This window comes from Lacerta agilis, chromosome 7 (assembly GCF_009819535.1).
Source record: "Lacerta agilis isolate rLacAgi1 chromosome 7, rLacAgi1.pri, whole genome shotgun sequence".
Taxonomy (NCBI): domain Eukaryota; kingdom Metazoa; phylum Chordata; class Lepidosauria; order Squamata; family Lacertidae; genus Lacerta; species Lacerta agilis.
Window position 1 is genome coordinate 55,816,277 of NC_046318.1, and position 10,922 is coordinate 55,827,198.

Genomic DNA, 10,922 nt, shown 5'->3' on the forward strand with positions numbered 1-10,922 from the left:
GATTAGTTTAAGGCTTGCTTTTAATCATACAAAAGAGTCTTGGCCATCTTTGGAAAATCAAATTAAGCCAACATATGCATGAACTCCTTGCAAGCTCACACAGCTCTTTTAGCCTTTATTCAAGCAGGGAAACAATTCAGGAAGCCGCATTAACCGTGGTTTTCCATTTCAGATGTAACAGGAACAACAGTTAAAGACTGTCCAAACAAGCCAGGATTCAGAACCATTAACTATAGCTTCCTGTGCAGACGGAAGAGTTCTTAAATTGCTGGGAGAGGGCATGGTAAAGAAAGTGTTAAGATTTTGTTGTAATTGAAAACCTCTTTAGTCTCAAATGTTTAGAATTGAATATCCTGAAAAGAGTATCAAGGAGTGCACAAGTTTGCTAAGATGTCTCTACCTATATAAACCACTAGAGGGACTCATAACTGTAGCATTGGTGAGGCCTTTGAAAATATCCACATCTATAAAGACTTGACACAAACAAGCATTACAGGCAGGTCAGACAAATGAAGGGCCAGGTTCTTCCCCACTGTCTCCTGTACCACTGTCTCTCAACCAGGAGGGGATTGAAAAGGGATGAGCAGAGGAAGTTGCCACAAAGGCGCAAACAGCAGCTGTGTGTACTCAGCCCTTTGGGGGAAGGTATATAAACTGATGGAGGGGGAGTGGACCCTTGCATAGTGTGCAGACCTGGGAACAGCTGCCAAGATGCTAGAACTGGTGTGTGTAGGAATCCAGAGCTGTAGAAGTGACTGTATTATCTTTGGCAACAAAGAGTTAACTATCTGCCTGTGCATTCCTTTGGCTGGGAAATGCCCTTGACAGTTGACGGGATGTTCCAGTCAACAGCCTAGCTGCTGCAGTCCAGATGCAACTTCTGAACTAAGCCTGGAGGAAGCCCCACATCGAGCACATTGAATGAATACCATCTTAAGGATGCCACAACGGCCAAGCTGTCTCAGTCCAGGAATGGCCATAGGTCTTTTACCAACTGAGGTGGTGCTACAGAGACCTGCTAAAGGGCAGGGAACTGCAAGAAGGAAGCAGAGGGAGGGAATAACTCGTGGTTTCTGTTGTCTGTATACTAATGCACAGAGTATGAGAAACAAGCAAGATGAATTGGAGCTGTTAACGCAGGATGGCAAATATGACCTAATAGACATTACTGAAACCTGATGGGATGACAGGAATGTGTCACAGACTTATATGGGGTCTCTCTTGTGGGCACGTGTTTACTCAAATAACTAGTTTCCTGGGATCTCTTATAAGTTCATTGTGTAAAGGTCCCTGACCATTAGGTGCAGTCACAGATGACTCTGGGGTTGCGGCACTCATCTCGCTTTACTGGCCGAGGGAGCCGGTGTACAGCTTCCGGGTCATGTGGCCAGCATGACTAAGCCGCTTCTGGTGAACCAGATCAGCACACGGAAACACCATTTACCTTCCCGCCGGAGCGGTACCTATTTATCTACTTGCATTTCAATGTGCTTTCGAAACGCTACGTTGACAGGAGCAGGGACCGAGCAACAGGAGCTCACCCTGTTGCGGGGATTCGAACCACCGACCTGATCAACAAGCCCTAGGCTCTGTGGTTTAACCCACAGTGCCACCCGCGTCCCCAGTTCATAGTGTAGTTATGCCAATTAATGCGTATAAGGGAGTTCCATGTATCCCAGTAGCGGACCTCCATTTTTGGGGCCTTGAAGCTTGAGTGGTCATTGGGGCCCCTTTACAACCAGCAGCGAGGTCTGTGTAACCCTTGCTTTCTTCTTCAACGGGGTTGTTCCACAACAGATCACCACACCTTTACAACATCTTTGCTACTGACTCTCAAACTTTGGGATTGTAAAAATATATGCAACAAAAAAATTGATGCATTTGAATCATGCAACTCAAATTGAGTCTACTAGACCCCCCAAAATTAAGCAGCGTGGACCCCTTCAGGATTAGGGGCCCTGAAGCTTAAGCTTAATTAGTTCCATAGTAGATCTATCCCTGGTGTATCCTAACTATATCAAAAGTCCAGAGATTTCATAGCAATAATACGTTCTACACACACACACACACGTCATTCCGCTTTATTAGTTCTGAAATCACTGCATTTTTGTTGTCTGGCATTTGGAGGAAACAACAGAAAGCAGTACAAAAACAACAACTCTTGAATAATTGTGGTATGAAATATTATAGGATTTCAGCCACAAGCTATAGGACAGGCACAGGTGGGAGGGGAAGCAATATGTGCACCCCAAAACCTTTGCAGGCATGGAAAGCAGGGTTATGCATGACCACACTGGTACCATCATGAGCTCAGATGACCGTGAGCAACTTCCTCATTTGATATTGTGAGACAAACACAATGGTTCAATAGTTTTCTCTTTTCCCTTTTTTAGAATTCACTTCTTGAAATGTAGTTTTGTCCAAACTACATTAGGTATAGATAATCTGGCAAAATTATTCTTCTTAAGCAACTGGGAAAGGCTTTCAAGCATTTGTAGTGCACCTTCTGTAGAAGCATAATTTAAAACGAAAAGGGGGGGGGGGAAGCCCCTGAAATCACATGTCTGAGGGTGGGTGACTAAGCGTAACTTTCTTCCTCTTAAGTAAAAATGATGCAATACCGTCTTGTCTCCTTCTACGTGACCTGCTCTTGAAATGGTTTACAGACATAGAAACATGTTCCTGCTTGTTATGATTCTCTCCGTTTGTGGATTTACTGTGGCAGAAGAAAGACACCTGCTTTGCAGTTCAGAAGACATAGACATTTTATATTCCAACTGCAGTAAGTAAAGTACCAGATGGCTTTAATTTCCAATAGCATTTGTGAAATAATCAGGATCACTTCCCCCTTTCCTCTGATTAAAGCTCCGTGTGTTTTCATTAGGATTGCACACGTTAATTTCTGTCTCCAATTTCCATTTCTTTAAGTAAGACAGAAAAAAAGAGTGTGTTGCAAATAATGCTGGAGGACAACCTGAATAACTGCTGGCTTTTATAGTTTTCAAGGGAGATCAGTCATTGCTTCTTGGTCCTAATATACTTTGGTGCAATCGGAGATATTTCACACTTGGCGCAAACTAACTGAGGGCCAAATTCAGTTGTTTTCATGCATCTCAGGTCTCTTTAAACATTTGCAAATAGCAGTTCTGGGGGGGGGGGGGAGGTAGGGATGTGATTTGAATGTGACCAGGCAAGGATATGTGCATAGCTCTTTCTACCTGCCTCCATTTCCCCCCAACAGAAGTCACACACACTGTTACTTGCTACATTACGGGAAAAGATATGTGTGCATGCTAATGTGACAAGCAGCAGTTTAAAGGAAGCAATTTTCACAGGGGAAAGTGTGTATGTGTAAATAGGTTTACACCCCCCCCCCCGCATGTCGGTGCTGATCTGGACCAGCCTCTCCCCCCCAGGGGGCTGCCATTTCTAAAACTTCACACGGATCAGAGATGCTGGTGCCTGACCCAGTTTGTTTGTCCCTCTGTGAGTTTGTAGACAGCTTCCTCATTCATTCACCATCTTAACACTCTGTAACATATAACCGCTGGGCCTCTGCCAAGCTCTTTCCCAGAAACTTCTTCCTCTTCTTCTTGCTTCTCTTTATTACTTACTTTCCGTCTGCAGAAGAGTGCTGCACAATTCAAAAGATTGCCCATTATTTTGTGACTTTCACTTGGCCTTGATGAAGATATCATGCTACTGCTATTGCGTGTCCAGGCGGAGACCCCCAGCCCCGGGAGACCACCAGAAGGAATAATGACTTGTGACAATGTGTTACGGAATAAAAATTGGCCACAACTTTATTAAACCTTTCAGATGTAGGAAGACCTTGGCTTAGGCACTGGCTGTGTATCTCTCCCAGCCCCCCCCCCAGCTGGGGGAACTGGGGCTCCTCATGGTGAATGGGATATGGGAGGGTGCACAGCAAGATGCTTGTGTATTCTGGCAGCCCACCCCATATCCCCGCAATGCAGGGGAGTTCACTGACAACCTTTCAGTGTATGGCCAGTGACTCCCATATACACCCCCTCCCATTAAGGGAAGATAGACTAAAGGATTCTGTGGTTGCTGCCGCCTCCACCTCCTATTTAAGCAACTGGCCCCACCTCCCTGTGGTACTGATTGGCTAAGGTTTGGCAGGAACCTCCAATGACTAGCACAGGGAGGGAGGCCAGCCCAAACAGCTGGTGGGTCCCCCGTGACCAAGGTGCTGTGCACAGTCCCGCAAAGGGCGCCCACAGACGAAGGTCTGTGTTGTTTAGAAAGTGCAGGTGGTTAGCTAAAGGAGTATTTAAAAAATATATATGTGGTCTGGATAACCATAAAAGGCTGGCTTTACTGTATTTCCATGTGCATCACCACAGATCAATGGCTAAAGTAGCACAATGCAACATGGGTGTCTGTAGTACTGTACTCCAGTGTGATCAGGATGAAAAGCCAGAGACAGAGCAATGCTTGATTTCTGTTTGAACCCAAGGCTGCTGCGATGGGAAAAGCAAGACCCTTTTGGAGTGGATTTTTTTTTTTAAAAAACCCGATTCCTTATTTATTTTATACTTTTTTTAAAGATTTTGAATATACAGGAGACATTTTCCAAAACAAAACAAACAAAAACACTTCCCTCAGGGAAAATGCTTCCTCTTATCACATGATTTTGGAAAACTTTATGTGCTTTGATTTGACCGTTTTGGAGTGTTAATAATACTGCGAACCTCTCCATCATAGTCTCAGTTGTATATATGTTTTAAATCAGGGGCCAGCAAACTTGTTCAGCAGGGGGCCGGTCCACTGTCCCTCAGACCTTGTGGGAGGCCGGACTATATTTTTTTTGGGGGGGGGGGGTGAACAAATTCCTATGCTCCACAAATAACCCAGAGATGCATTTTAAATAAAAGCACACATTCTACTCATGTAAAAACACCAGGCAGGCCCCACAAACAACCCAGAGATGCATTTTAAATAAAAGGACACATTCTACTCATGTAAAAACACACTGATTCCTGGACCATCTGCGGGCTGGATTTAGAAGGCGATTGGGCCAGATATGGCCCCCGGGCCTTAGTTTGCCTACCCATTTTGCATTTCAGCAGTGGCTCTAATAAGGAAGTTCAAAGCTTCGTGCCATTTTGTAATGAGGTTTGCAACATTATAAAAACTTTCTTTGTTACGCAGGTAGAGGCCTTCAAACAAAAGACTTCTCCCTTAAAATAGAGCCGTGTTCACTAAAGGGTAGATCAGTATGGAGGGGATCTCTTTTCTGGATTCCAAGTAAGATATATTCCCATTTCAAGCTCATTGCTTTACATTACTATGAGATGCACTTCATCCTGAAAGTTTTATCCATTGCTGGGCTGTATTAACTGGTGGCTTTGTGCTTATGGGAGATTTATCCACAGAGGTGGGGGTGGGGATCTGATTGCCATATCCCATACTGCTCTGGAGGGGTGCGTCTCCTGATCTCCAGAAACACTTTTTGGGAAGGGGTGCTAAGGTGAGGCGGGGTGTATTAGTGAAAATCACATGCCCTGCTTTGCACTAGTGATACAACCCATTCCATAGAACTCCAGAAGGGATGCTATTAAAACTTGGACAGAAGAAGAAATTTATCACAGTTGCTCAAGGACAGAAAGCAGATGTTGAAAATCAACTCCCAAATGAAGCCATTTTGTCCTTAGGCTTTTAGAGAAGATCTTATCATCATGTGGCGGTGGGAAGGAGAGCCATCTGGCATGAGCCAACCCCACTTCCATTGGTTTGTCCATACATTTCACATAATTTATCCTGGATTTAAATGTATTCTTATTTTGTTAGTTCGTTTAGAAGTTCTCTGTAACACTGCAAGCAAAACAACCTTTTGTTGTTTCCTGGACATTTTATATTTGCTAATGCTTCTGAGAGCCAGGTATCCTTAGTGAATTTTCAATCCTGCATTTGCTACTGAAAAGGGAATATGGGAAACAATTACACAATGGGAGAATGAAGCTTTTATCTGTTCCAAGCTGTGTGTGTGTGAAGAGGTGGAAGTATGAGGATAACAGTCTACAATTCATGTTTCATTCATACATAGATTATCACACAAAATACATTGTAAAAATTCCTTTGGATTTGAATGAGCTCAGAAAGTGATCTAGATCACAAGTGTATTTTTGCCTTCCCTGAGAAAGCCATTGAATGTTGTCAAGATTGTAATTGAAATTGTTGCCGTGTAACATGCTTTATTGTGTTAATTTTTATAGGGGCTGATTTAACCATTTTGAGAGCACATGTAAACATATGGTCTAAAGGGTTTGAATCTGTAAAATGGAAAGGTGACCTTTGCAAAGGTGTGGATGATGGCTATACATTTTGTGGAGCTCTGAAGGGAGGTAAGAGTACATTATGGCGCCTTTAGCTGACATAGAGGATCTGCGTTTGCTCTTAGCTTGAAATTTTGCACGTGTTTTTCTAAGTCTCCTGTTTGTTTATTTGCTAAAGGTATTCGGACAGTTGCATGTCCAAAAACTGGGACACATGCAGAACACATGCAAAATCTTACAGGGACAAGAGTAGGTCTTTCATGGGGCCATCACTTTCCCCCCTCCATCACTCTTTTCTAAATCTAGCAGGATCATAGCAGAACAACAGTTATGACTTTTAAGGCTTTGCCACCAGGCTAAACTAATGATATGGTCAGTGGTAAAGTGGGGAAAGGGACATAGTTCAGCCGTAGAGCATCTGCTTTGCACACAGAAGGGCCCATGTTCAATTCCTGGCATCTCCAGGTATGGCTGGGAGGTTCTCCTGTCTGAAACCCTGGAGAGCTACAGTCAGTGAGTGTAAGCAATACTGAGCTAGAGGGGTCAGTGTTTTGATTCAGTGTAAGGCAGCCTCTCCCTCATACAGGTAGCCAACTGATTCTCATCCCAGCCTTACTCTTCCATCAATGACTTCCATAGGGCTAAATCAGTATTCCATTAATTGCTATGTACAAGGACAATTCTATGTTAGCAAACATGCACCCATAGCGCTGTGCTAGGGCACATTTTCAGTTCACGTGGGATGTCAATAATACCATAGCAACTGGCCTCTGGAAAGTTGAGGTGTGGCCCCTCTCACTACTGGCTATTTTTGCTTTTTGAAAGGAAACTCTGGGACCTGGGAGACTTAGGGAAGTTAAACAGATTTCTCCCCACAATAAAAAAGGGTAAAACTGAAGATGTATCAGGAGACAGGATTCTTTCAAGAAACAGTAAATTTGTATAGTATATTAAATTCAGTGGATGTTACAGGTTTCTAAACAAGATGGAAAACATGCAGCTTATATTTACTTCAGTTCCTTAAACCAAATTGTAGAGGTGTTACAGTTTAGGCCTTAAAACTGAGGTTCTGAAACAAGGTGGCGCTTTCTGTCAGTTTCCCAACCTTCTATAAATCTCACTTCTGAGGCTCCTCTGTTAGATTCTACACCTCTACATTTGTTCTAGAAATCCCACCCACTGAAGAAATGTGTAAATTTCTTAAGATGCAGATACAGTATTTGTATAATTGTAATTTTTTTCAGCTTGTAAACCACATTTTGTATATAGAAGGCAGTAAACAAATTAAAAGTGAAATGAAAAATGAAATGAAAGAATAATGGAATGATGTTGTTTTCGTCATGCTCAAGTTCTTGATGATTGTTCTTCTGCAGAGACAATCAACACAACTGTGAGATTCAGTGGTAGAGAGCCAACATTTGAAGAGGTACTTTATGGATCAAAATCTTGATAAAACATAAGTATTATTATTATTATTATTATTATTATTATTATTATTATTATTAAATTTCTATACCATCCTTTATCCGAGGATCACAGGGCGCTTTACAATATAAAAATATAACAATAAATAGCATAGTAACAAACAAAACAATATTGCCCCCCAAGTTCAAAAGGCCATAGATTTGACTCATTAGAGTCAAAGGCATGGGAGAAGATATGTAATGAATGCACCAGGAGAGCCCCTCTCTTGAATGGAGTGGCTAACTTGGTATAGGGTGTGTCATTTTATGGGGTGAAACTTAATTTTAGCAAATTTCTCCTGTTGAGGGGTCTTAAAAATATGTTTTTGGGTTTGAAAAATTCAAATCTGCTATTATTTTTGTGAGTGGACAACATTTATCAGTGCTCATGGTTTGATCCTCTCCAAATAAACCACAAATGGAAACCAAGCTTTGTTCTTAGATTACAATAGAAGCACCTTTCACAATTGCAAATTAATTCATTTTCTTTCTTTTAGGGAGAATACACAATTGTTGTAAAAGGATTTGCTGGTCATCACAAGGAGCTGATAGCTTGCCTGAATTACACAATCATCATTAAACAGCCACTTTGAAACTGAGCAAGTTCTTCTAAACTATTTCACAGCACAAGAGCTATTTTCCAGAGAGCAGTGGAATCAAATCTAGCCACAGAAATCATCAGCTGAACGGTTCTGGTTTTCCAGGACTGTTGTCTGAAAAATTAGAAGATGAAAGCAAATGCTCATTTCTATCACTGCTGTTGCTAAAGGCTGGTTCAGTGTGTGTGACATTTACACATATGCACACACACCATATGAGTACACACATCTGTGTACTCCTTGAGCAGCAACTGGTTGCTTTCATAATTTGCTGAACATTTTTAGTATGTGATTAAAAGTACTGCCGCGACTGCCTTTTCCTTCTTGCTATTTTCCCACATCACTCTCTGCTAATTCACCAACAGCTTGTATAAATGCAGGTATAAATGCAGGATGCCACAGGAGTAAGCTTTGGGCTTAGCACACCCATTTTGCTTTTCACTGCCCATAGAACTGCAACATAAGCCAAGGTGCATGGACAATGTCCACGCAACACGGTCAGGTGATCTGTGTGCAATACTGCATTTTGATTGGATAGTCTATTTTAACTGCTTTGAGACTCTACTGACAGGCTGCACACACACTATACAATTAAAGCAACCCCCCCCCCCCAAAAAGAAGCAGCTTAGGAACCGTTGAAAATATCACAGGCTTCCCTAGGGTCATGATGCCTCTCGCACATCCCACAAAGCTTATGATGTCACTTGCTGAATTTCAGATGTCGGCCATTCTGAGCAATTCAGATTTTGTGCCCAAAGCTGAATGAGGAATCCTTAACAAAGGGTCCATTGCAGAGAACAATACATTTGTGTTTGATGAATAGCAGCAACAAAGCACGTTGCGGTAAGGGAGCGTATAGAAAATGGCAACATCACACCCTGCTCCGCTTACCGCTTTCCATGAGGATGAGAACGCCAAGGCTGGTGCTTAATTTCACTTTTCAGTGCTTCATTTGTCACACTTCAGAAGAAATGGAACAAAAGGTCATTGTCTCAATGAACAAGGAATTATTTATGTTCCCTGTGCATCATCTAGCATCACAGTGTCTGCTGCAACTGTGGGTATTCCTCTTTTCACATTAATATGTTACAGCCAGGTGGTTTCTAGTGAAAGATCTCTTAAGGAATGCCAGAGTTCCTTTGAGGAGACAAAGGCTACAACAAAGAGGCCAGTGACAATGAACAGATTTATTGTGGCATAAGCTTTTGTCGACGAGAGCCCACTTCATCAGATGCCTGAAGTATTATCCTCAGCTGACAGATGAACTAATAAACACACGCAAGCATAGAGCAGACAAATATGAGCAGTGAGTTCCGAAGACCATGGAGACCAGAGGTACTGTCTGTTACATTTCAACACAAAGCTGAAATTTATACAAGAGAATAGAAGTCTTTGGCAATACCTTTTGCCATATATACCATTAAAAACAACAACACCCCACACAAATTTACCATAGAAACAGTACCCAAAGCAACTAAAGATAGGCGTTCATTTTGTATGCTTTTAAACCTAAGGCAAAGACCTTTCCACCCAGCTGGAAAAGATTGCCAAAATAAAAATACCTTCCATTGTTTCTGGAAAGTACAGATAGTGGGTGCCTCTTGTACCTTTACAGGGGTGCTGTTCCACCAATACAACCATAAGTGAATGCAATCAAATGCATTTGTAAATTCTAGTTTATCAGTTTCAGACTGGAGTCACGATTTGATGTTCTTTTTCAGAATAATGGTGATGTGAAATTTGTTGCAAACCAGAAACAGAGTGCCTGGAAGACTCCTGTTCATTATTCATGCAGCCATTTCAATGTCCTATTTTGATGCCCATTTCTTATTTTGCATAAAGGTTGGTCTTTGTGCCCAGAACAGAATACCGAAGGACATGCTTGCCAGGTGATTTATTCCCAGGGCGGTCTACAAAGTTACGAATGAAATAATAAAATGTGACATCCAAAATATAAAATGCGTTTGGAAAACAGCAATCAGAAGCAGCATAAAACAGACAAAACAATAAGAAATAATAATACTGGAGATAAAGTATTTTCTTAGCACCGATAAAGATAACCACGTGGGGCCACATGAGCCTCACTGAGGAGAAAGTTATGCAATAAGGATGACATGACTGAAAACAGCCCTAGTTGCCACGGGTCACCTCAGAAGGTGGAAACAATTGGAGGAAAGCATTGACAGATGAACCTGAGTGCATAGGGAGGTTAATATGGAAGCAGGCACACACCCATTGGAGAATGAGATCTGATGTTAGGGCAGGTACTATAAGAAGCTTTAACAGTATTGCTACTATAGCGGTGTAAGTATCAGCACAGAGCTGCCATCTGGGTTTGTTGCAGTGGCTCTTCACTGGGTTAATGTGACTGTAAAGGAGACTCAGTAACCGTGAGTAATGCAGCTCGCTCTCTGGACTGTGATCAGAAGATGGCAATGTACACACACCTCTTCACTCTGTATGCAGAGCATTCTAACCACTGCTTCGGACACAGTTAGCTACCATCAGTTTCCATCTCATATCTATCCCATCATTTCTTCTGAAATGCTACATTTTGATGC

General features: G+C 42.2%; 1 protein-coding gene across 3 annotated transcripts; it reads left to right on the forward strand.

Moving 5' to 3' along the window:
* The first annotated feature begins 2,551 nt into the window (after nt 1-2,551).
* On the forward strand, nt 2,552-8,676 carry LY96 (lymphocyte antigen 96). 3 transcript variants are annotated; one of them, XM_033155439.1, is made up of 5 exons: nt 2,556-2,782; nt 5,176-5,271; nt 6,240-6,368; nt 7,673-7,725; nt 8,260-8,676. In XM_033155439.1, exons 1-5 carry the CDS (start codon nt 2,656-2,658, stop codon nt 8,353-8,355), a joined length of 501 nt encoding a protein of 166 aa, XP_033011330.1. In that variant the 5' UTR covers nt 2,556-2,655; the 3' UTR covers nt 8,356-8,676. The 3 variants fall into 3 exon arrangements, with proteins under 3 accessions (XP_033011331.1, XP_033011330.1, XP_033011332.1); XM_033155440.1 differs by lacking the exon at nt 7,673-7,725 and having other exon boundaries at nt 2,552-2,782; nt 8,260-8,359; XM_033155441.1 differs by lacking the exon at nt 5,176-5,271.
* The last annotated feature ends 2,246 nt before the right edge of the window (nt 8,677-10,922 follow it).

Excerpts from the sequence above, each read along its gene's own strand:
- LY96 (XM_033155439.1), top strand. The coding sequence starts at position 2,656 with ATGGTTTACAGACATAGAAACATGTTCCTGCTTGTTATGATTCTCTCC. Across the intron at positions 2,783-5,175 it reads CATTTTATATTCCAACTGCA|GTAGAGGCCTTCAAACAAAA; the intron begins GTAAGTAAAGTA and ends TTTGTTACGCAG. Across the intron at positions 5,272-6,239 it reads ATCTCTTTTCTGGATTCCAA|GGGCTGATTTAACCATTTTG; the intron begins GTAAGATATATT and ends TAATTTTTATAG.